The sequence below is a fragment of the Malaclemys terrapin genome, chromosome 1 (assembly GCF_027887155.1).
Source record: "Malaclemys terrapin pileata isolate rMalTer1 chromosome 1, rMalTer1.hap1, whole genome shotgun sequence".
Classification (NCBI taxonomy): Eukaryota; Metazoa; Chordata; order Testudines; family Emydidae; genus Malaclemys; species Malaclemys terrapin.
In genome coordinates this window covers 30,997,670-31,023,974 of record NC_071505.1, presented here as the reverse complement: position 1 = coordinate 31,023,974, position 26,305 = coordinate 30,997,670, and the positions used below count along the sequence as shown (strand labels likewise).

The window sequence follows — 26,305 nt, the reverse complement described above, 5'->3', positions numbered from 1 at the left end:
AGCAGTACACTGAAAATCCAATGAACTACGTACTGTACGCTGCCTCTCATAAGTACTGTAGCAAGAGTGGACCACTTGAATAGAAACCAAAGGCAAGCAAAAGGAAGTGCCAGAAATACTATTCAAGAATGTAAGTTTCTGCTGGGGCATGTCTTTTGTGGGATTGTTCAGTTTTCAGTCTATTTCCTACAACCTAAAAGGCCCCACAAGAGATTAAACCATCATTCCTAATGACGAGAGCTGGAGAGCATCTTTGCCACTGTTGGGTCAGCATGAAAGAGAGATTACTGATAAAGAAACAACAGGATTTAAGGAAGTATTTAAAGTAGAGGAAAAGAATACTTAGACACAATACTGGAGATAGCTGTGTGTATGAGAGGCTGGACAAAAATTTGAAGTCAAGGGGGAGGAGGGTACGGAGCCCCATTCTGGATGGACTGGAGGGGGTGAAGCAAGAAGCAGGATACAGTAATACATAGGACAGGGATTTGGAATGGATCAGGATTTTAAGAGAGCAGGAAAAGGGTAAAATTTTGGTGACAAAGTAACTATGATGACATACTAAGAGACAGAAGAGAGTCAAACATAACCGAGGCTGAGAGTTTGAGATCGGAAGGGCAGTTCACCTGTCAGTAGCGATAAAGAGGCACCAGGAGGAAAGAATTTCAATTTTGGAGGGACAGTTTGAGAAGGAAGTGAAATGTCACCTGGGTATATCCCACCTAATCAATTCCCTGCCATTTCAGGGGCCACGGACCTGTCGTGGGGACACCTCAGTCTCTCCTGTACTCTGCCTCTGGTGCACAAAAATTTACTTTCCCAAAGATTGAAATGCTTTAGTTTAACCCAAGTTATTAGGCTCAAAACAGGGATGGAATTTAATGGTCTGTGATATATAGAAGGTCTGACTAGTTGATCTAATGGTCACTTCTGACCTTCAATTCCATGAAATCAAATAGGGAAGAATGAGGATTTCAGGAAACTGAACTAGAAGAACCCAGTCACAGTTTCCAGCTTAGTTTTATATTATAATCAGTCTTCAATAGGAAAAGACTGGTTTTCAAGGTACCATCAGAAAAGAACCCTAATGTTTGCATTTGAGCTATTGTGAGTTCAAAGCATGCCATACACTTCTGTAAACATCTTCTGCTGGAAGATTCAACTGAGTTGCTTTGCATTATTTCGCATTCATCCCAATTTTGCATTAAGAAAACCCTAATGTTCAGTTAAATAGTTTTATAAATTTGTCACCTTTGCTCAGATGATTGCATATCTACTTGCATTATAAAAATCAAAAGCCCCACCACCTGATTCTTAAAGATACACTCCTTGAAAACAAAGTAAAATTTGCAATGGAACAAAAAAAGTGATCTTCCCATATTACTGTACACTCAACAAAACAAAGACATACCTTCTGAATATCTGTTATCTCCGTTAGTTTAATAACTTTATTTCTCTTAGAAGAGCCAGATTTGGAGCTTTCAAAGCATAAGTAACTGAAAACAAAGGGGGAAAAAGTGCTTATTTGGTACAATAATCTGAAAACCAAAACTCTTAAAATTCTGCCTTCTTCCAAAGAGTTTTGAAATTCTCTACATTAAAAACAGCCCTGCAAGAAATTGTGTGAAAATGTCACTTCCAATTATGATTTTATGTTAAAACAAAAACTTTCAAACTCCATCAGTTGAACTTCTAATTCCACTAAAAGATCAGTAATCTACTGCATGCACAAACATTTCGTACTCATATCCTTACAGTGAAAGTCTATGTAACAAGACCAAACATACAAATCTTAAATGATAGCAAAAGTAGGCCACTCTACTGAAAGTTAAAAAAACCCCACCTCATCCTTATAACCCCCTTCCCTCCCAAGTGAAAACTAATGAACAGTTGGACTTAGCTGCACACTACTGTAATGCAGACAAACCTGAAGATATGCTAAAATAAAGCTTGAAATTCTAGACAGAAGAATTATCACCATCATTAGAGGGTACAGTATACAGATAACCTAGGTTTAGTTCCACTAGATTCTAATACACTGAAGGAATTTCAGTTTAAGATCCCAAACAGCATTAGTAATACCCATTCAGTGTGTGCAGAGAAAACAGCTTTGATTTTGAAACCAAAGCTTAACTTAGTCAACTGTGTTTTTTGTTTTTAAAGAAGCCATACATTCATTTTTAACAGGGATTTCACAGCACTCAAAATACACAGCAAAACACAGAACATTTGGTAAATTATAATGAGCTAATGCTCGTACCACACTTAATAAAAGTAGCTAGTGCTTTACATTTTCATAATTTAGTTGTCCAATTCACTGTAACAAGTGCTAACATACTAAACACTGATGCTATGGTTTGCTCATCTACAAACATTTCAAACACCTAATACATTTGTTAAATCCTACCATGCTCCAATTTTTAACTGTCGTTACCCTATACAGTTTCTCTATAGGTTTAGTATTATGAAAAAAACATTGTATATCCAAATGGCAGGAGACTAGGTAGTTAAAAGTTTTCCCTATAGGACTACATTTATATTTGCATTTCTTTGTTTAACTGTATTTACAAAAGAAAATGAGTTCCCAATAAGTTTGTTTGGGGAGGGAGGACAGGGAACAGTGTACTGTCAAGTGCCAATGACTTACTTTTCTGTAACATAAAGAACCCCATTCCTAATGTAGTCCGTGGGCATCTTCTTGTCTCTGTTAATCAAGCAGCAGCGCCAACCATTTTCACATACTACCAGAAAATACAACACACAATCAAATGTGTCAAGGAAAGAGTTTTAGGAAAAGAAAGAAAGATGCAAGTCTTAAAATCAGACAGATGGCTCCCCATCAATTAGACAGTTCTCCTATAAAAAGCAGCATAGCCTGCAAATAATCTTCATGTATGTTGTGGTTGCAAAGCTTTTGCTCTATAGCCAAATGTGAAAATATTTGTTTCAAAGAATGAGTTACATTACTTCCTCTGAGTTGACTAAGCATCTTTTCTCCCCTATCAAATTTGTATTACCACAAGAGACAAGCCAGTGTGTGAGCACTGGGTCCTTTCAGAACATCTTATAGATAAAAAGATTACTTTAAACTGGTATAGATGGGAGATCAAGTTAGAGTAGATAATATTATAATACAGTTCATTTCGGAATAATGCTGGGATATGCAGACAGGGGCCCAGACTTCAAATTACATGTCTGACTAGTTCAAAGGAGTAAATTTTTCCCAAGACTAACCGTAATATCTGTACAAATACCTGCCAAAGGACGCTCATTTTCTGATAGGTTAAAGACTTCATGGAAATTGCCTCTTTTGGTGGTATGAAAACGACTACTGTCTTCATCTTTGTTTACTCCAGTTGGGGCACCTGAACCCACATAACTTCTTGATGATGCTGTTTGAACCTGCCGGGAAATAAATTGGATTAATTTGAACAGCAATATTTAATTGTACTCTTTAAATGATTAGTTAACTATTAATTTTCATTTTCATTTAAAATCAAATTAAAGAAGATAGCAAGAATGCTATTCAAGGTTATTTTTAGCTATCTCCAGCACAAATTGGACTTGGTACAATACCATAGTATGCTTGCTATGCCATAATGTACTAATATCCCATCTGAAGATCATTTTTAAGGGGTGTTGGGTCACTGCAATTTTATTCTTTAGACAGATGTTGTCTCATGCCTCCAAAAGACATTCTGCAAGAGGCATCTGTATTTAAATACAGTCTCTGCACACCAAGGAGTACATCAGATTAGATGTGGATATGTCACTGCACACAACCCAAATTAATTGGCTAGGAGGGACTTCCCCAGGCCCAGTTAATATATAACCAGTAGCAGCATTTAAGATTTGTCTTCGAGAGATAAAAAACAAACCCAGAACACTCAGTATAAAGAAAGAATAAAAAAAGCAAACATTAAAAGAACACACACAAAACAGCATCAGCTCATTATGAACACAGATGCTCAAATTGAAAGAGAGTTTTCCACGCTAAGATCCATACCTTTTCATGCCCTGACAGCTAGCAGGAAAAGAAACAACAAACACAAATGTGACAGTGACAAAAGAAAAAAAGTGAAATCTATTTAACAGTATCATATACAGAATAAAACATGAATTGAATGAAGCTGCAAGATTTTACTCACATACCAAGAAATTGCACACAATGAATGCAATTTAAAACAAGTTATCAGTGGTTAGAGCACACCATTTTAATGATTCATTTTATCTTAGGGTGGGCTGGCCTCCCAACTTCGGAAGCTGATCTGAATTTCCCAGGCTAACACTCTTAAAACTGGCATGGTTATTATTACACACTGATGATAAAAGAGTGGAGTTTTCTCAAACATCATGTGCTAAAGCAAAATCAACTTTCAAACAAACCTCCTAAGTCATTGGATGCTGCCCCATAATAAAGGGTGAGATCCACAAAGTGACTTAGGCACCTAACTGCCACTTTAGGCACCTAAATCCAACATTTAGGTACCCCTTTGATCCTTAAAACTCCTACTCAGCTGTTACCTAACCCTATAGGAGCCAAGGGAATTTAGGTGCCTACGTTTTGGCTAGTAGGCATCTGCAAAACTGCTTAAGTCCTGATGCCACCAAACTGCTCTGCATCCTAGTCCAGGTGGGATTCTCAAATGAGGCATTCCCTCTCCTAGTTCGCCTGCAGGACCCAATGTAGAGGGCCTGCTCAGAGCACAGGCCATACACAAAAGACAGCTGGGGGTGCAGATACTGGGAATTTTTGTGGCTAGCTGCAGGGTATATGATTATATCCAGTAGCCCAATGGTTTGGCGTACTCCCCCAGCATACAGAACACAAGTTCAAATCCACACAGCGCCAGATTTGGAGTAAGAAATTGAACCTGACTCTCCCACATGCCAGGGGAGAACTCTAACCACTGGGCTACTGATTATAGGGGACATCTCTCTCTCGTTTTTTTGCCAGAATGGGCTGACCTGGCTTAGGTACCTAACTCAAGGAGATGATTCATAGCTGGGAATCCTGAGTGCAGGGAGTTATCTCCCTCTGCCCCAGAGGTAGGTGCCTAACTCCCTTTGAGGTGTGGGACTTGGCATTTCCTACTGGCTAACTTAGGTGGCTCCCTGTTCAGTTTTCTGACTTCTGAGAATCCCTTTCTCAGGTGCTTAACTCTCCCCATGCATTGTAAAGGGAGCTCGGGCAGCTAAGTAAGGGCTCTGACTTCGTTTGCCAGCAGGACACCTAAGAGTTAGGCATTATAAGTCTTATGGCCCTTTGTGGATCTAGCCCAAAGCTTGAATTTTGACAAGGCAGCACACAGCTGAATTTGGAAAGCTTTCTTGCATTTTATTTTCTTGTGTCTTGACTGGTAGCACAACGCACAGTTCTACAGGCTGGCGTTTTTCACAGAAATGACATATGAAGGGCTCCATTCTCATTCTCATCACACACATGCATCACCAGCTGGGTAATGCACACATGCCTGACATGTGGGTGCAGGATCAAGCCCTTAATCTGTACAGAGACACAATCCTGGGAAGAGTTGACTACCCTCTGCTGCTTCTGATTTCACTGTAAGTTTGTGGCACTCTCAGTATTTAGCCCTACAAGATGAAAAAATTCAAAACGAATGAGATCTGTGCACTGAAACTGAATCAAGTTTTACAAAAGAGCTAAGCAGACATGGGCTATTTATCATCTTGCCTTTAGGGTTACTGTAGTACAAGGATGGCTCAGTGGAAAAGGTCAGGAAAGAATAAAAAAGCTGTACGGTGCGAGTCTTATGCTCCCAGTACTTGGACTGTACTATATCCTCATTCTCAGTCCCTTGCTTAAGGAGCAAGTAGCTGGTTTAATGTTAGCACTACTTTTAAAAACAGAGCATGAGCCCTCCTGTCAGAGATTCAGAAAAGTCTTGAATCATGAACACTTATCCATGGTTAAGGATTGTGTGGAGAGTAGATGGGTTTGGGATAAAGTTGGCTACCACTTTTGGTTTCATTCAGTAATTTTACAGACTGGATCCACAGCCAGGTTTGTTAAACCTGACAATGCCTCTCTTTACTGAGTGCTAGTGGTTAATTTAAAAACCAGACACTATCAAAGTGGGGAAAGCGGGGTTGGGGGGGGAAGGAATCACATCTATTGGAAAATATTGTACTTTTAGAAAACTAGTATTTTAAAAATCTTCCAGGTAACAGAAGAGACATACTGTCTTTTAAAAGGTTGATTACAGTCCTATAAATCAGTGGTTCTCAATCTGTGGTCCATGGATCGCTGAGGGTCCGCAGACTATGTCTAAGGGATCAGTGAAAGGTTGTTATTACGATAGAAAAAACTGTGGTCCGCAGAGCCGGAGGTTCGCAAATTATGTCTAACATTTCCAAAGGGGCCTTCCCTCCATTTGAAATATTTTAGGGGTCTGCAAATGAAAACAGGTTGAGAACCACTGCTATAAATGATTGTCAAAGTACTCAGATATTATGGTAAGGGGCACTATAGAAAATTCTAAGATAAAATTCTATGTCTATCTAGCTCTATTGCATGTAAGCATTCCTTGTAAGTACCATCTTAATCTTCGCAAAGTTTTACTGTTGTGAACACTATCAAGCTCAAAGATGTGGAAAAGCATATTGCATTCCAACCTGCTTCATGCATAAGCAAAGTTACTGTTTCTTATTCCAAAACGTGTACTGCTAGTAATTATGTACAAAGCAGAATGAGATTGCAGTTTATATTAATGGTACATGTATAAATAATTTATAAAAAAAGAGTTAATAATGTTTTAATAAATGGTTAATCAATTGTTAAAGCCCAAAATGTTGAAGGCTCTTTATGACCATGGGTTTATACTCAATTACCATGTTTTTTACTGAAGCACCTCTAACCATCTCTATAAGATATTCTACTTATGTCTAACATTCTTACAACCATCTATTAATCATTTATTAAAACTAAACTATTAAACGTAAACTATTTATTATCCTATGGGTACTTTTACGTGTCACAGTGATTCTTTATATGGGTAACCCAGATAGCACATTGAGTATTCACTTCTGGCATATGGAAAAAAACTTTGTTTTTACTTGTGATGTAAGCAAATTTGTTATGCAAATACAGACTAATATGGATACCTAGATGTTATTTTTAGTAATTTTTCTGGTTGTAAAAACATTAGAACACCCAAACACTTTTTTTTTTAAACTAAAAGAAAATTCTTTGTCCACAAAAAAGCAAGTCACTTTATGAATATTGGGACCCTGGATTTAAAAATAAAAACATCAGACTGCCACTGAAGTGTGAACACTAAAATTAGGTTTAACAATTACCCCTCCCTCAATGTGCTCTAGTCACTGGAAACAAACAAACAAAAAAGTGGACTTTGCCAGATATGTAAAAACATGAAACTTTACTTACCCGTCTTGACACTGTAGCATTAGACCTTTCTTTGAGTTGAGGATCTGTAGGCAAATTTGTCCAGATGATATAAGGAGTATCATACTTAGCTCGAAGTCTTGGGCATCGTTTGAAGATAAAATCAATAAGGAAAAACTTAATTCCAGCATAAAGTCCTGAACAATTGAAAAAAATCAGTTTTTAGCAAACACAGTAACTGGCATTAAGACTGTCAGATTTTCCATAAAGTCCATCAATAAACCATATTTTTGCAATTACACCTCTACCCCGATAGAACGCTGTCCTCGGGAGCCAAAAAAATCTTACCGCGTTATAGGTGAAACCGTGTTATATCGAACTTGCTTTAATCCGCCGGAGTGCGCAGTCCCGCCCCCGCAGAGCACTGCTTTACCGCGTTATATCAGGTCGCGTTATATCAGGTCGCATTATATCGGGGTAGAGGTGTATATTTCTAATCAATACGGTATAAAAATATAGCACATTCACATACATGCTTTCGTCTCACAAAAGTAATTCAAGTGGAGAACGTGGGAGCTACAACTGCACAATCTCTGCAGCTATAATTTTGGTTTCTTTGCATAAGTTTAGTATTTAATGCGGAGAAGCATTGAAAAAATTCAAACATCCATCTGCTGTTTTCAGATGGAGAACTGAGAAACATGAGAGATGCCCTTTTGCCTATTTTTGTATTAAAACAGTAATCCCCTCTAATCTAAATGGTAACACAGAGCTCTTGGACAGTTGATTATGTCCTCTTATCTTACACAAAAGATCCTCTTCCTTTATGCTAGGTTACTGAACGTATTTCAAACCTCTAATCTCTTAACAGGGACTAATGATTTTAAAAGGAGTCTTCAGAGTGAATGAAATCTCATTCTAAAAGTCATTGGGAAAAGAATTCCAACCACCATACAAAGTGATCCAATATGTGTAGTAGGTGCTTAATCTAGTGTAGCAGTTTAAAGTCAATACCACATTTAAAATATTACCTACAGTTTAAGAACTGCACACAGGACAGTCACAAGCTTCATTACAGAGACGTGGTAGCAGGGGTGCTGGAACAATTTGTACAGTGGGGGAGCTGAGAGCCATTGAACCAAACTAAACCCTGTATATAATGGAAACCACTTCAAGCCGGGGGGTGTGGCAGCACCCCTAACACTCCTAATTCCAGCACCTGTGCATGGTGGGTACTCCTAGTTCGCAGGGCATGGTCACATGTTACACAGAAGAGGCTTTTCTCTCCTGATTTCTCATTTCAAAAACACACCCACTCTGCCCCCCCCCAAACACACTTCAGAAGCATAGCATACTGAAAGCAGCAGCCAAAAAGCATCCTTGGCCACTGCTCATACAGCTTTCCTTCCCATTCAATCCCTCTACTAGCTACCCCTGGCCAAACCAATCAAATATAAGAAGGGACAAATGTAAAGGGACAACTCTGCCCCTACTGTTATTGTTCATTATTGTCCTTGTTCGACCAACGATGTCACTGCTCTTTCGTTTTTTTCCCAACCATTCTCAGCTTCTTGACTTCTTCCCTGCTGCCCGCCATGCCTCATACTTACGTCCCAGGTTGCCACTGTTTTACACACTTCCTGAAAATCTGAGAGGCCTTCAAACTCTAACCCAGTGTTTTTTAAACGATGGGTCGCGACCCAGTACTGGGTCGCGGCATGCAAGGCACTGGGTCGCCTTGTTCTGGTCAGCACCACCGACCGGGACGTTAAAAGTCCCATCGGCGGTGCTGCCCAGATAAGGCAGGCTAGTGCCTACCTTTTCTGACACCGCGCTGCGCCTCGGAAGCGGCCAACAGCGGATCCGGCTTCTAGGCAGGGGGCCACGGGATTCCGCATGCTGCCCCCACCCTGAGCACTGCCTCCACACTCCCATTGGCCAGAAATCAGCCAATGGGAGCGGCTGGGAGAGACCGGTGCCTGCGGGCGAGAGTCGTGCCTCTGCCTAGAAGCTGGACCTGTTGCTGGCCGCTTCCGGGGCGCAGCATGGTCCGCGGTACCAGGACAGGCACCCCGGTTGCGCCACTGACTGGGAGCCGCCGGGGGTAAGTCCGCGCCCAGCTCCACATCCCAATCCCCTGCCCCAGCCCTCAACCCCCAAACCCGGAGCCCTTTCCTGCACCTCAAACCCCTCATCCCTGGCCCCACCCTAGAGCCTTCACCCCCAGCTCAGAGCCCTGATCCCCTCCTGCACCCCAACCACCTGCCCCAGCCCAATGCCCCCCCAAACCCAGAAGTCCTTCTGAACCCCAACCGCCCCATCCCCAGCCCCACCCCAGAGACCGCACCTCCAGCCCAGACCCCCTCCCACACCTCAACCTTCTGCCCCAGCCCTGAGGCCCTCCCCCTCCCCCCAACCCCTCATCCCCAGCTCCATTGGGTCGCGGGCATCAACAATTTTCTTCAACTGGGTCCCCAGCAAAAAAAGTTTGAAAACCACTGCTCTAACCCATGTCAATGGTACATCATCACCATGCCTTTTTTGTACAACGCCCCCCCCCCCCCCCCCACTCCCCAAAGTTACCATTCACTAGGTCTCCTGGTACATTGTCTATTCTGTTTTTTAGACTGTGTGCCTTTATTCTGTGCATCTTACACAGTGCCAAGAACAATGCTGATGCTTTAGTAAATATGGTGCTTTAATGTATGGACTTAAGTTTTGAAGGAAGGATGACAAAGGTCTTTCAAGAAACAAATTCTAAAATGTGAAGAGCTACGTCTACCCTATGATATAAACATTATATATGTAATTTTTACCCATTGCAAGCCCTATAATCCTGTAGGGAAAGAAGCAGGATGCAATAAAAGCTGCCCATAGAACAATATATAGCTTCTGTGTTATTTCTGGTTGGACCCACATGAACAAGCTGTAAAAACAAAACAGAAATAGTTGTTACAGCATTTTGTTTTCAGCTGGTCAGAGGTTGTTCAAATGGTTTATTTAGGAGAAAAAGAAAAATATAAACCTACTTCTTGATTTTTTCCAATATGTCTGCCATTTTGCCAAATAGGTTCTGCATTAAAGGCAAGAGACAGTTAATTTACAATATACTTTTTGTATGCAGATAAACTGGTGGAAAGCGAAGTTATTTTCTATGTTAAGTGATTCTTGAAAGCCAACCACTTAGTTTCTCCTGGCTTTAGTTAAAAGCCTAGAGAATTATGAAATATGTACTATTAACAATGTGCATGTTTTCCCTTTAAAATTTATTTAATCAGCATTCAGGGGATTTCCATTTTGTTGTATTCCTTGTTCTGCAATTTCTGACCTATTTATCACTGGTTATTTAAAGTAAGTGAAAGGAATTGCTTGACTTTATTGTTATGGCTGGAAACCGTGTGTGTCCTGGTAGTAGTATTAAATTAATGGAGAAGTCAAAAGACAAACTACATAAGCAGACAACACATCAGATCTGAACTAATAGGTTTTGGATGGGACTGGAATTTTGGGAAGTTGTTATTGTACATGTCATGGTTTGACCACTGGCTTCTTTGGTTTGGAGTCAGAACCCACCTCTCCCATGAGGGTGGTGGATCTATTTGAATGGTACATCGTTTGAAGCAGAAGGAGCCTGTTAGATTCAGACAGCTCTGATGAAGAACACGGTTTATCCAATTCTTAACCACTCTACTGACAGCTTGGTAGAATTTTCTAAATTTTTTTTCCTTGACCCTTGCTACTGAAGCAGCATAAATTACATGATTTGTTTTCAGTAGATCCCACATTATGCTCTACTAAACATACTGAGGGCATGGTCTCTGACTGTTATGGGAGAAACAGATAAACATCAATGATAGAGGAGGATGAGGGTCTGGGGGTGAGGAGAGATGATTAAAAAAAGACAGATGTGAATACATAAGGAGGGGCAGAATTACACAGGAACTGGAAGAAAGACATGAAGTTTCAACTTGATGCAGTAGGGGAGAAAGTAGGGAACAAGGCAGAGGCATTAGTTTTAGTTGGGAATTGGTCCTGTTTTGAGCAGGGGATTGGACTAGATGACCTCCTGAGGTCCCTTCCAACCCGATATTCTATGATTCAAGATATTGTGAGAAAAAACAATGAGCCACAAAAGTTATCTTAGCAGCCATGTTTTGTACAGAACAGAGGGGATGATGTAAGTGTCAGGCAGGCCAGGGGAAGTTGCTGGAGATGATGAGGCATGAATGTGAATTTTAGCTGTCGGGTGAGAAAGGATGTCAGACCACAGTGGTGTGGATGAAGAGGTAGTAGAATTTGGACACTGCCTGGAAGGTGTTGGCTGAGGAGGAGGAGGGAGGAGTTGACGATTCCTTTCAGGCTTAAGTTACATTACAGACGATAGTGTGTTCAACAATCACAGAGAATGGGGTGAGCAGAGAGGGTGTGGGATGAAAGATAAGGAGTTCAGGTATGATCAGTTCAAGATGATGGCAAGACATTTAGGAGGAAATGTCAGACTGCCTAAATGAAGCTGCACGTCTGTGTCATCTCAAGACTACAATACTGCAACATGGGTCTACATCTTGGGACCATTAGCCATAGTTAAATAAAGCTAGTGCAGAATGCAGCAGCTCCCTTAATCAAGTTTTCGTAAAGAGCATACTGGACTAAGGGAGCCCAGAACAGAGCGTGGATGCATATTAACTACTAGGTGGCATTTAAAGTATTGGTTTAGGTATTAACCTTTCCCGGAGGCCACCTATTTCCAGCCCCCGCCCCCCCCCCCTTTTTTTTTTAAGGGATCGTGGTTGAAGATGGTGGGCACTTACAGGGGGTTATTATTTTACTATTCTAGGCTAATATTATTGGTCTGGATAGCCCAGAAGTTCACTTACGACAGTTCGTATGCTGGATTTTATTTCTTTTTATACTTTATTTGAAGTTTTCTTATCTACTTCAGCATGCTGTTTTCATAAAATCTAAAGCAGTTTAGCATGATTCCTACCTCTCCATTACAGGGTATTTCTTTTAAATATATAAGGGTACAAGCAATTACAAGGTAAATTAGTTTGTTCTGACCCATTTTCAAACACTGTACACAGAGCTCTTTCAAGATGTATCCTTTCTTTACTCAGGAAACACAGACAAAATCTGAATGGAGTATAGTACCTGTGCTTTTTGTGCCACATCTAGAACAAGCTGAAACTTTTCTGACACTGTCAGGTCTTCCTTTGGAGGTTCCTTGGACGAGACAAAAAAAATTCCAATTAAATTTAATTTTCAGCTTTGTCACTGCTCTTTATATTTTAGAAAAAACTGCGAATGACAAAAATAAAAATATTTAATATACAATAAAGCCACCAAGTGTGCATCCTAAATTTACTACATTCCACTTACGGGTTTTAGTTCTTCTGCTGCTAGCCATGATTTGTATTAGTCGTAGCTAACAAATTGCTCTCCTCTGACCTATACAAATGTTGTGCAAATTTGATGCTCTAGATACTAATCATTTACATTTCTGTTTAAAAACTATTTAGTAAAGTTGTATGTCTAGAAACTTATGATAAAAATAAAAATCTTTTGTCATTTAAGACCACAAGATTTTCCCTGGAACCCCAAAATCCTCAATACATTTTACTGAAAAGGTTTGTAATTCAAATAGCTCTTTATCTATTATCAATAGTTTCCAAGAACTCTTGCAGATAGTGTAAATTTCTGGGCTGTTTAAATCAAATCAATATTAATTTTCACAGGCTGAAAGCTACTGACAGCTTCACACTGTTACAGTGGACTTTCAACAGCAGTATAAGCAAAGTTTCCTGAACTGAAAAGTCCACTGGATTCAACGAGGAGATCTATCTCAAATCTCAGTTTAAACCAGAAATTCAATTTACACTTTCGTTTATGACGAAACCGCCAATGTTTTCCAGTAACAAAAAACAACCCACAACCAATGTTGGCTTTGAAACTGCAAGACAGACAGACAAAAGAGCAGCAATAGCTGTGTATTTTTACACCCTCCCAAATTGAATGATTAAAAATGAGAAGGGACTTTGAAAGGACAATTTTCACATAGGCATTTGTGTGTTTTGGAATAACATTACAACATGCAGTGCAAAATGAGGATTAAAAACTTACAATGGGCTCAGAAACTTCAGGCACAATGCTCCACTGTATTCTCCAACCCCTAAAAGTCAAAGGAACAAACTATGTAGATATCTTTTCTCCACAAGTCTACCAAACAGGGTTTAAAATGCTTTTCTGCAACCAATACTTATGTGGCTTTAACAAAATAATGACATTTCTAAATATCTATGAGAGGATAGCTAACAGCGTCCTTTCAAATCTACATATATACAAAGCGACAGAGTCCTGTGGCACCTTATAGACCAACAGATGTATTGGCGCATAAGCTTTCGTGGGTGAATACTCACTACGTCAGATGCATGTGACATAGTGAGTATTCACCCATGAAAGCTTATGTGCCAATATGTCTGTTAGTCTATAAAGGTGCCACAGGACTCTGTCGCTTTTTACAGATCCAGACTAACACGGCTACCTCTCTGATACTTGACTACATATATACACACACACTCTCTCTCTCTCTCCAATAACCAGTTACATGGCCTTGATATTTCAGACATTTTACACTGATTTATGGCAATGAAGTGATAGCCACTTGTATGTTTAGAGTAACTGATTTGGAAGTTTGTTCTAAGCTGTAGAGCAAAACATCACACATCAACTGTTCAAAATCATCATTTGTACTGGGAGTTCTATTTAAAAAAAAAAATAAGCACATCAACCCCTTTCTGACAATAAGCAGTAATTAAGGAATTACAGTATTGTTCCATAAATTTATACCAATGCTGCATAGACCATTTGCAACTGAACCATCAAAGCTTATATTTTTCTCCTTAGCAACTGAATAATTATACATTCTGGATCCAAATCGGCCCTGGTTTAAACAGATGAAGCTTCCATGAAGTCACTGGAGTTACATCCCCACACACAAACTAAATTTGACCTGTTAAGTTCTAATTAGAAAAGGTTTCAGCGCAAGGATCTGAGCTTTCCCCCTTCTTCTGCAGAACTGTTGATATATATTATAGCTTGCAGTAAGTGATCAGTACTGGAAATGAGACTTTGCACTCTTAGGAATCCTAAGCCTGACACTGATGTTTTAGTAGGAAGGATTCTTCATGACTCTCAGGAAATGGACATTTTCAAATACCTCAGTTTCTCAGAACAGTCAGCATATACTGTATTTTTAGACTTCTTGGGCAAACAGATTCTATATAGCTGCTGAGTTTTACATTTACAACCAAAAATGCCACTACATCTAAGAGTATGAAAACTAGTTAGGTTTAAAATTCTGAAAAATTAAATATCTTTTCATTAATATATTTGTATCCAAGTTAAAATATTAATTCAACCTGTGTTATACCTGGATGAAAGAAAAAGTTCTATAAAAATGTGAACAGGCTTCAACCTGTAATGTGATGCTCTCCAATCACTTCCAGTACTACTGGAAGATGGAAACTGGTTCCTTTTGGGGATTTTACTATAACAGGGGTGGGCAAACTATGGCCCGGGGGCCGCATCCGGCCCTCCAGACATTTTAATCCGGCCCTCGAGCTTCCGTCAGGGAATGGGATCCAGGGCTTGCTCCACTCTGGCGCTCCAGCCGGGGAGCGGGATCAAGGGCTTGCCCTGCTCCATGCGGCTCCTGGAAGCAGCAGCATGTTCCCCCTCCGGTTCCTACGTGTATGGGCAGCCAAGGGGCTCCGCATGCTGCCCCCACCCCAAGCGCAGCGCCCGCAGCTCCCATTGGCCAAGGAATTGCAGCCAAAAGGAGCTGTAGGGGCGGCGCCTGCAGATGGGGAAGCGTACAGAGCTGCCTGGCCATGCCTCAGCCTAAGAGCTGGAGGGGAGACACGCTGCTGCTTTTGGGAGCTGCTTGAGGTAAGCGCCACCAAGAGCCTGTACCCCTGACCCCTCCCATGCCCCAACCTGATCCTCCTCCTGCCCTCCAAACGGTCCCAGCCCAGAGCACCTTCCTGCACCCCCAATCTCTCATCCCCAGTGCCCTCACCCCCTCCCACACTCTAACTCCCAATTTCATGAGCATTCATGGTCCGCTATACAATTTCCATACCCAGATGTGGCTCTTGGGCCAAAAAGTTTGCCTACCCCTGTACTATAACAATAATCACTACATTAAGTCAGTGAATATGCAGCATCACTTATGGCGACCTGAGTCATTGCAAACCCAAGAGTATTACTTACAAGGATCATAAAGATCTATCACAACACAACTAGTTTGGATTCTATGCCTTTTGATATTTGTCATAGCTTTAGAACCACAAATTTATTTAAACCCACATTTTAACCCTTGCTGATAGCAAAGTTAACAGTTTACAATTATTTCAGTGTAAGAACAAAATAAAAGCCTGTATATAAATTAAGTTACACGAATGGCTAAATCCTTAATATTTAAGCAAAGTAAATACCTGGCTATGAGGTAATTTAGGGATAACCTCAAAATTGCTAAAAATAAGAACATAGGAATGGCCCAGCCATGCCATACAGCATTCATGTAAATCTGCAGATAAAAAAGGAAAGAGTTGCAGATTACAAGCTAAATTACAATGATTTGCATGAAACAATACCTGAACTGTGTTACTAGGTACACTGCAACCCATGCTAAAACACAACTCCCCAAGCCAATAACACTTAAGGGTGTGAAAGCACCCCTGTGACTGATGAAAATGTACCAGATTCACACACCCCGTGTCAAACATTAACTATGAGATTCAGTCAGTCTCAAGGAACCACTACTTCAGCAGCCCTGAGCTGCATGCATGGCAGTGAATCTCTCATAGTCACTTGAGCACAACAACAAAAGTCATTAGATTAACGGAATTTAAGACAGAAGAGGCCATATTATGATAATCTATTCTGACCTAGCAAGGCCACACTAGCAGTGAATCAGAGTGCTGAGTGGAAGTCAGGGTGGTTCTAGCGACTTGGCACTTGAGGGAGAGGAAGCAGCATGAGCACCAAGATATTGAATTGTATTTTATTCACAGAAGCAATACCCCAATGCGTCACCAACTTTAATACCATTCGGGGAAAAGAAAAGTAAGATGTCTAAGAAGAAAGGGAAAAAAATTATTTAGCACTTGCATAACAGATTGCACTTCAGAAGTGCTTTACATACATACATTACTGCTCTCACAATCTTTAAAAGGGCCATTTTATGGACAAGTAAACATAGCAAGGTGTTCTACGCGAAGCCACACAACGAGACAGTGCCCAGCTAGTATTAGGACTAGCAGCTCCCAGATAAGGCTCTTCTCCAGACCATGCTGCTTCTATATAAATCACTTTTCAGATGAGAAACAAGAATTGGTGAGATGAAGAGATGAAAGGAGGTGGATAGAGGTTTGGTAAAGGGGTGTAGAGGCAGTGTTAGGTGGGGTAAGGGAGCCCAGAAGGGAGGTGGCTCTTTTTTAAATGTTCCTTAATCAATGTATTAAAAACAGTATTAAATCAGCAGCCCATGTTGACCTATTGGGCTACAATCAATGAAAGTCCAGCTGTAACTACGTAAAATAATTAAACTTCACTTGCATGTTTTATGATGTTGCTAGAACCCTTCAATTCAGTTACCTGCAATTTATTTTTAAAATAGAATTTAGATTTTTCCAGCATATTTTAAAATTAGATGTAGTGTGGATATGGTGTGTCAGCACAGACCGAGCAGTATAAGCCCTCTTCACAAAACTCCCACCAGTGTACCTCAATTCTAGTTCAGTCTGTATGCCTATTCCCTGGGCCTCTCTTTGAGCACCAAATTAATGCAAACTGTGATGTTATGGTGAGGTGCTGATGGGGAAGACTTGCATTTGATGTGGAACTGTACACAATAGGAACTGGACCAAGACTGACAAGATATTTCACAGAGGAACATCAGTCAGATGATTGGATGCATTTTCCGGAGGGCGGGGAAAGAGTGGTGGCAAGCACAGGCAACAGGACAACCAGGATGATATCCACTAGGCTGTAAACCATTTGCAAATATGGAAACTTTTTTGTTTGAATATCTGACATTGTTAAAAGATGAGCAAAGAATCCGAATATTAAAAATAGTTCTGAAATAAGAAAAATAGTTTTATTTAATAGAGAACAAAATATTATGTAAATTATACTACATTGTTTTGACTTTGACTTTCAAAGAATGCCACTAGGTAATGGCTATACAGTTTTCAACAGTTATTACACTTAGAGGAAGAGGATAACTTACAATAAAGGCAATAGCAGAAGTGTAGATAGAATACCAATCTGATAAGGCAGAAAGATTCTTCACAAAATTAGTAACAGGTTTGGCACCTCTCTCTAGGCAGAAGAAAAAAACAAAATGTTGTAATTAACAGCAACTGAATCATTTGTAAAACAACAAACAAGTAAATTGGGAATAATCTGGGATCTTTATTGAATGTTAAAGACAGATTTAGGGATTGGATTACATATTTTTTTATTTAAAAGCAAGAGCTTGCCCAAAATCTCAGTGCCCAAATTAGTTAAAAAAACACAACTAAAGCAAGACTTCAAGATCACTGAGCATTAAAGAGAATCACCCCCCCCATAAACTAAACAACGTGTAACACAAAGCAGAAATATGATTTGCACTGTGGTTTAGATCTTTTAAATACTCGTCTCCTTCCAACCCTGTATCCTATTGATGGGCCCAACCTTATCCCCTGTAGTCCTTAGTCAAGACTTCTGTTAACTTCCAGGAGTACAAGATGAGGCCCTTAATTTCTATTGCTCAAAATTCAACTATCCCTGCTACGCCTTCCATGGGAAGTTGTTAAACAACCAGGGCTAGATTTGGCTAAGGGCCAACATCACACCCCAAGGATTGTATGGAACTAGCTGGGAGGGCCGTATCACCAGAGGAGCTCATTGGTTTAATTGCTCTTTACGGCAGCTCCTGTCGACAGTGCTGTACTGAGTTAAGACTGCTGCCCAGCCCTTGCAGAACCCTCAAAAGAGGTTAGCACTGTTTGCCTTCCTTTGGACCTAGGCACAAGGAGTCTGGATGGCTTAGGAAAATCTTTACAACCCCTTACACCAACTTAAGTCAGTCAATCTAGCCCTCACTGCTCACCTGAGGGAATTTAGGAACTATTTGGATCTCCCACATAAATATCCAGGGCACGATCTTACATTTTTTACTCAGACAGGACTCCCCTGACTTCCTAATAAGGAGGACAAGCCATAGAATAGTCTCCCAAAGCAAATGATGGAAGCAACATATTATGATAATTTTACTTTAAAAACTAGGCTGTACAGAGCATTAGGAGAGACTGAAACAATGAAGTATTCCTCCTGGTCAGTTAGGGTCCATACCTGCAAACTTTTATTGACTCTAGCAGGCCTCTATCCCTGCTAATAGTTCAATTAACTAAGTAGGAGCAAGGGTTTGTAAGATGAGCTTTCAGTTACCCAGCTCTGAAGAGTTACGTTTCACCAGATGGGGTATTTATTTAGCATACTGTATTACAGTTTTTATGGAAGCGTCCTGTTTTCTTAGAGTTTAACAAGTGAATATCTTCTGCCACTATTTAATATTATGGCAGACAGTATCATCCCTGGTGTTATACTGCTTACTTAAGTTACTATCTACACCAAGGATTATTTCAAGGCTTTAGAAATGCTTCCACCTATCAATTGGCAGAAGTATTTCTCAGGACTTCTGCATTTTTACATGCACAAATATTAAGTTACAGGATAAAAAAAATCGGATTTTATGTCAAGATAATGATGTTGCTTATTACTTACTTAATCTTCTCATATTTTCAGTTAACCTAGAAAAATATGGATAATTCAACATGATGTTAGGCAGACATTGAGCACTGCAGTGCAACTCAACAGATCTGTACTTCTGTTCTACTACAATATGTACAGCACATACATTAGACAGCTAGCGTATCAATGGTGTAAAGCTACTCAGCTGCCAAAAATGCAATTCAAAATGAATTACAACTAAGCTGTACCTGATATCAGATCAAAATTGAAGCCAAAACCTGAGGTACTTAGCCTCAGCGCTAAAGGAAACTTTTCTAGCACACTGTGGACCCAGTAACTAGTTTATGGGTATGTCTACACTGTAGCTGAAGTACACTTTCTAGCACAAATAGACAGATGCGCCAGCCCTGCAAGTGACAGCTTGGGCTAACCACCTGAGTACAAAACTGCCTGGACCCTCTAGGTACATACTTGGGTGGCCAGCCCACATTGCCATCTGTGCTATCCCTGGCTACTCTGCTGTTTTTGGAGTGCCCAGCTTGAGCAGGGCTAGCGCCTGTCTGTTTACCCGAGATAAAAGCACACTCCCAGCTGTAGTGTAGACATACCCCAAGTCTAATTTCATTCTAAACATGCAGAAAATATGGGATTTGAACTCTCTGCTGCTAACACTGATTTAGAAGCATACATAGAGAGCCAAAATTAGCCCTGCTACTTCAACTTCTATTACTTTTTATGCAACTATATTTCCTTACATGTATTTCATTACAGTAGAATCATTTGTGACAAGTTTTATGCTGGTTTATCCAAAAAGAAAAAGAACAAACAACAAAAATTGTTTTACAAGTATTTTTACCTTCTAGCACTAAGTGGCTCTTCAGTTTCCACTGTGTTTTCCTCTGGCTGAAATCTGAAGTCTTCAACATACTCCCCAAATTTGTCATAAAACCACTTCTGGACTCTCGAACACATCATCTGACTGCGTTTATCTATAAATCCGAACAGCATATTTTGAACGTTAGGACAAAAAGCAACTTTTGAAAAAAATCAGTTGAAAAGAACTCATGTTGTAACATGCAACTAGTACTGTCCCAGATCTAGTTTCTTTGTAGTTTAGTGGCCTTCTTTGTAAATTATCACCTCTCTCGAGAACCCCACTGCAGATTCCAGTGGGATTGAATGATTCCTTCTCCACCAACTCTGGAAATTAAAAACAATCTAGAACCATCCACTTTTTTAAATTAGCATTTCTCTCCTGGTCTTTAAGGAGAAATATTACAGTTATATGTAGATGTGTCCAGATAAAGTTTTATTAAAAGTAGCAGTAGTTCATATAATTTGGATGTTTCTTCTGGATTGCTTCTCTTTCAGATACTCTGCCAAATATATACAGTAGGCAAATACAGGCCAGTAAACCTAATTTCAGTACTGGGCAAACTGATTGAAACTATAGTAAAGAACAGAATAATCTGACACATAGATGAACATAATTTGTTCAGGGAAGAGTCAACATGGTTTTTGTAAAGGGAACTCATGCCTCACCAATCTACTAGAACTCTTTGAGGGGGTCAACGAGCATGTGAATAAGGATTATCCAGTGGATATAGTATACTTAGATTTTCAGAAAGCCTTTGACAAGGTCCCTCACCAAATGCTCTTAAGCAAAGTAAGCTGTCATAGGATAAGAGGGAAGGTCCTCTCATGGATCAGTAACTGTTTAAAAGATAGGAAACAAAGGGTAGGAATAAATGGTCAGTTTTCAGAATGGAGAGAGGTAAATGGTGGTAAAAAGAACAGGAGTACTTGTGGCACCTTAGAGACTAACAAATTTGTTAGCCACAAGTACTCCTGTTCTTTTTGCGGATACAGACTAACACGGCTGTTACTCTGAAACCTGTAAATGGTGGTGTCCTCCAAGGACTGGGACTAGTACTGTTCAACATATTCATAAATGATCTGAAAAAGGGATAAACAGTGAGGTGGCCAAATTTGCAGATGATACAAAACTACTCAAGATAGTTAACTCCCAAGCAGACTGCAAAGAGTTACAAAGGGATCTCACAAAACTGGGTGACTGGACAACAAAATGGCACATGAAATTCAATGTTGACAAATGCAAAGTAATGCACATTGGAAAACATAATCCCACTACACCTCTACCTCAATATAACGCGACCTGATATAACACGAATTCGGATACAACACGGTAAAGCAGTGCTCGGGAGGGGGGGGGGGGGAGCTGCACACTCCGGTGGATCAAAGCAAGTTCAAAATAACGTGGTTTCACCTTTAACGCAATAAGATTTTTTGGCTCCCGAGGACAACGTTATATTGAGGTAGAGGTGGGTGTGTGTGTATATATGATTGAGATCATATATATATGAATATGATGGGGTCTACATTAGCTGTTACCACTCAAGAAAGATCTTGGAGTCATTGTGGATAGTTCTCTGAAAGCATCCACTCAATGTGCAGCGGCAGTCAAAAAAGCTAACAGAATGTTGGAAATCATTAGGAAAGGGATCGATAAGACAGAAAATACCATATTGCCTCTATATAAATCCATGGTAGATCCACCTCTTGAATACTGATGCAGATATGGTCACCCCATCTCAAAAAATATTTATTGGAATTGGAAAAGGTACAGAAAAGGGCAAAAATAATTAGGGGTATGGAGCAACTTATTTATGAGGAGAGATTAATAAGACTGGGACTTTTCAGTTTGGAAATGAGACGAATAAGGGGGGGGGGGATATGATAGAGGTCTATAAAATATTGAGTAGTGTGGAAAAAGTAAGTAAGGATGTGTTATTTACTCCTTCTCATAACACAAGAGCTAGGAGTCACCAAATTAGATTAGTAGGCAGCAGGTTTAAAACAAACAAGAGAAAGTATTTCTTCACACAACACACAGCCAACCTGTGGAACTCTTTGCCAGAGGATGTGGTGAAGGCCAAGAGTATAACAGGGTTCCAAAAAGAACTAGATAAGTTAATGGAGGATAGGTCCATCAATGACTATTAGCCAGGATGGGCAGGGATGCCAAACCATGTTCTGAAGTGTTCCTAGTCTCTGTTTGCCAGAAGCTGGGAATAGGCGACAAGATGGATTACTTGATAATTACTTGTTCTGTTCATTCCCTCTGAAGCACCTGGCATTTGCCACTGTTGGAAGAAAGGATACTGGGCTAGATGGCCATTCTTATGTACTTATGTTCATCTTTGCTTTTAGAAGAGGACAAAAATTCTACTTAATGTCAAATACTAAAGAACATATTGACACCAGCATTCTCATTTAATTTCAAAGGAAATCAAGAGAGATGCAAAGCACTCTTTCCTTTCATCCTGTAAACTTAAGTTTGTTAAGTGGAATCATGGCTGCGTGAACAGAAGAGTATATCCACATAATCGCTCATATGTAGCTCTCCAAAAGCCTGAATAAAGATCAGCTTGTACACAAATGTTCCAGTATCATCTTGCAGATCAGTTCTGAGAGAAGAGCTCATGTGAATAAAAACTGATAAGTGAATCAAATGACTAGTACTGACTTAGTCAAAACTACCTGTTCCATTGACTTGTGTCGGTGGTTTTGCGGGTTGCTGTGTTGTAGGCAGCTCTTCTGTTCTATAAAGGAAAAAAGCAACAAGAGATGAATTCCTGTAGAATCAGAGTATTTCATGCTTATAATTTCCCATGAATGAACCAGATGCATATTTTCATGCTGCAGGACTGCCTCTGCTGGGGAATGGGAGAAGTGCTGTCACTGTCTGTTTCCATGGCAAAGGCAGCACAAGAGCATGGGAGGAGGAGGAGGAGGAGGAGGAGTTAGGTTAATTTCCATTGTAGTACAAGCTGTGCTGGTAGCCACCGGGAAAGTAAAATATTCAGTGTAGATTTTCACAGATATTTTAGAATCCGTGAAAACAGAGTAAGTTTACAGTGAAAAGCTAAAGCATGCCCCTCTTCCCTGACTGCTCAATTCCTCCTCCCTTTAGCTCTACAGCCAGCCATTCTATAGTTCATTCCTAGGTATCTCTGTACACGTGTCGTATGTGCAGTAAAATGGTTCAGAGCTGGGGTTCCCAACATGCATCAGGATTTCTTGACCATACTTCTTTCCAATACTGCTGACTGGGTGGGGGATTGAGAACCACAGTTCCAGAACAATATTCTAAAAGGTTTAATTATGCCATCATTACTACTGGAGACACCAGCTACTCATTTTCATTAAATTAAGAATAAGACAAAGACTTTCTTTAAATATGGTATTGTTTAAATTCCTATACAACAACAACAGAGTGCACAGATATCAACTTATGATGAAGTTACTTTTAAAACTTGCTAAGGCGAAGTTAATCATTCTTTCACTAGTGGGAAAATATAGATCTGCAAAAGCCCAACTTTCTGTGTATTGAACATACAGTAACATTCTCGTTATGTTCCTGAAAAATGCGACTTTAAGGAAACGATGTTAAGCTAATCCAATTTCCCCATAAGAATTAGTGTAAATGAGGGGGTTCCAGGGAATTTTTCTTCACCAGGCAAAAGACTAATACATACATACATACATACATACACACATACACACATACACACATACACACATACACACACAGAGTATACTACGTTTTAAACAATTTAATACTGTACATAGCAATGATCACAATGTATTTAGATGTATATACACTTCTGTTCCCATACCTAGTTTTCCGTGTTGTTGCTATTTTTACACTAATTTTCAGCAACTCTATTTCGATCCATAGCCAGCTGCTGCTAGGATGCTCTTAGGTAAAACTGTGACCTTCAGGGATCTTCCAATCCATACAGCATGGCTCTGACCCCATGCAACTACACTGCTCCACTGGAGAAGTTACTCTGACAGTATAGGATAGTCTGTAATAAGAGCTTCTTTAACATGAACTTACATGATTGCCAAACCTACTGCTTGAAGCAAAAGTATAAGTCACATACATGCATTCTCAGACTTTTATGATATAGGTGCTCTCAAGTTAGGGTTACCATATCTAACAAATAAAAAAAGAGGACCCTCCACGGGCCCTGGCCCCGCTCATTTCCCCACCCCCAGCCCCAACTCCGCCCCTTCTCTGCCCTAACTCCGCCCCTTCTTCCCTCCCACTCCCAGCCACGAGGAAAGGGCTGCCCGAGCGCTACCGGCTTCACGGTTTGCCGGGCAGCCCCCAGACCCTGCGCCCCCAGCCGGCGCTTCCCCAGCGCAGCTGGAGCCCGGGAGGGGAAGCGCCCAGCCGGGGGCGCAGGGTCTGGAGGCTGCCCGGCAAACCGTGAAGCCGGTAGCGCCTGGGCTTCGGGCAGCCCCTTTGCCTCCGGACCCTGCACCCCCAGCCGGGCACTTCCCCTCCCGGGCTCCGGCGGCGCAGGGTCCGGAGGCATGGGGGCTGCCCGAAGCCGGTAGCGCTCGGGCAGACCGGCTCTTAAACAGAGCCGAAGAGGAGCAGAGCCTCCAGCCGCGGCGGCTCTGCTCCTCCCCGACTCTTCAGCTCTGTTTAAGAGCCGGGCTGCCCGAGCGCTACCGGCTTCGGGCAGCCCCCATGCCTCCGGTCCCTGCGCCGCCGGAGCCCGGGAGGGGAAGTGCCCGGCTGGGGGCGCAGGGTCCGGAGGCACGGGGGCTGCCCAAAGCCGGTAGCGCTGGGGCAGCCCGGCTCTTAAACAGAGCCGAAGAGTCAGGGGAGGAGCAGAGCTGCCATTTTCCCAGACATGTTCAGCTTTTTGGCAATTCCCCCCGGACGGGGGTTTGAGTGCCGAAAAGCCGGACATGTCCGGGAAAAAGAGGACGTATGGTAACCCTATCTCAAGTGTATTTTTCCCCATAAACACCAAGAGCCAAATCCTGCCTAGGTCAGCAAACTGCAGATGAACCTTCCTCTGACTACAGGAATCCTGCATACAAGGCAGAATTTCACAGGATAGGCTGTGGGGCGCAGAAGTGCAACTAGCCCGATGCAATGCTACTCAGTTGCACAGGATCAGTGTTCACCCCAGCTGCTGAGCACTGTGGGCTGCAGCATATGCAGCACTGGGGAAGAGAAAGGATCCTGTAACAGGCAGAACATGGCCCGTCAAGGACATGATGCATCAGTCGGCCTGCTAGTCAGCTAGCAGCAATTAAGGGTTAACGGATCTCCCAAAGGCCCTGACCCTATTGTTGCATGGGGAGGAGGCTCCCTTCCATCCTCAAGTGGTGCACCACAAGATAAACCTATGCAAATCATAACATCCTCCAAACTGGACTAAACCCCACTACAGCCAGGGGAGGAACACCGGATATAATAGGGGCGAGCCACTGTGGAGATTAAGCATCTTTGCCAAAGATGTCCAGAATGCAATTTGAATTCAATGTCTTAGTGAGGTAAATTACTAAAATAAAAAAGGATGTGAGGCAATGCTTCACAAGCCTCTGTTATGCACAACCTAATTAAATTGTAAAGTTGATTTACAAGGACTGAGCAGGATTAGATCCAATACTATAGATTTGAAAGTTTCTAGGTCTTGCCAAATAACTGATCTTCAGACAGCCAAGTTATGTCACTACCTACCTGACCATAGGAAAGGGCAAAGAGACAAAAAAAATATTTCTCTGTGAATATGAAAAGCAAAGAACTCGGCAACAACACTATTCAGAAACAGAACTGAATAGAGAGAACAACTGAAGGAGGGGCAGGTAATTTAGATCTCCGTTCCAACCATTTTTATATATTCTAATATTTTACAAACCTCCTCTATCCTGAACAATTCCCACAGCATATAGATTGAATATTGAGGAATAACTCAGTTTCTGAAATGCAGACTGCTAAAATTACCATTTAAAAAATGTGATGTGATGTGCCTCCTACTCCTCCCTGGGCCTTTTCCATGCTGCATGGCGTTCCTCTTTCAGCATCAAGCATTTTAACTCTCCTTCAAACCCCTTCTGAAAAATCATGAATTTAGTCTTATTGCTTACTTATTCCTTCTGCGCCTATTATTATCTACTTCTCTCATCTTGCCCTATTTCTGTTTAACCCTTAGAGTCACTTGCTATACAACGCAACTTATTTTCTCCCTCAGCTCTCTTTCCCTACCCCCACTCTGTTTTACTTCCTGATACAGAGCCGTCATGTTGCAC

General features: G+C 41.0%; 1 protein-coding gene across 3 annotated transcripts in view; it reads right to left on the bottom strand.

The window, feature by feature from the left end:
- Positions 1 to 26,305, bottom strand: part of GRAMD4 (GRAM domain containing 4) — a 110,986-nt gene that overhangs the window by 2,799 nt on the left and 81,882 nt on the right. For all 3 annotated transcript variants that reach the window (XM_054019531.1, XM_054019540.1, XM_054019548.1), the window contains exons 5-17: positions 22,727 to 22,788; positions 20,022 to 20,154; positions 19,199 to 19,224; positions 17,658 to 17,749; positions 15,862 to 15,953; positions 13,487 to 13,535; positions 12,518 to 12,589; positions 10,396 to 10,439; positions 10,183 to 10,292; positions 7,409 to 7,563; positions 3,255 to 3,402; positions 2,648 to 2,741; positions 1,412 to 1,496 (exon numbers count right to left, since the gene is read on the bottom strand). In XM_054019531.1, coding sequence (XP_053875506.1) covers positions 1,412 to 1,496; positions 2,648 to 2,741; positions 3,255 to 3,402; positions 7,409 to 7,563; positions 10,183 to 10,292; positions 10,396 to 10,439; positions 12,518 to 12,589; positions 13,487 to 13,535; positions 15,862 to 15,953; positions 17,658 to 17,749; positions 19,199 to 19,224; positions 20,022 to 20,154; positions 22,727 to 22,788 — 1,162 coding nt within the window. The remainder of the gene's footprint in view (positions 1 to 1,411; positions 1,497 to 2,647; positions 2,742 to 3,254; positions 3,403 to 7,408; positions 7,564 to 10,182; positions 10,293 to 10,395; positions 10,440 to 12,517; positions 12,590 to 13,486; positions 13,536 to 15,861; positions 15,954 to 17,657; positions 17,750 to 19,198; positions 19,225 to 20,021; positions 20,155 to 22,726; positions 22,789 to 26,305) is intronic.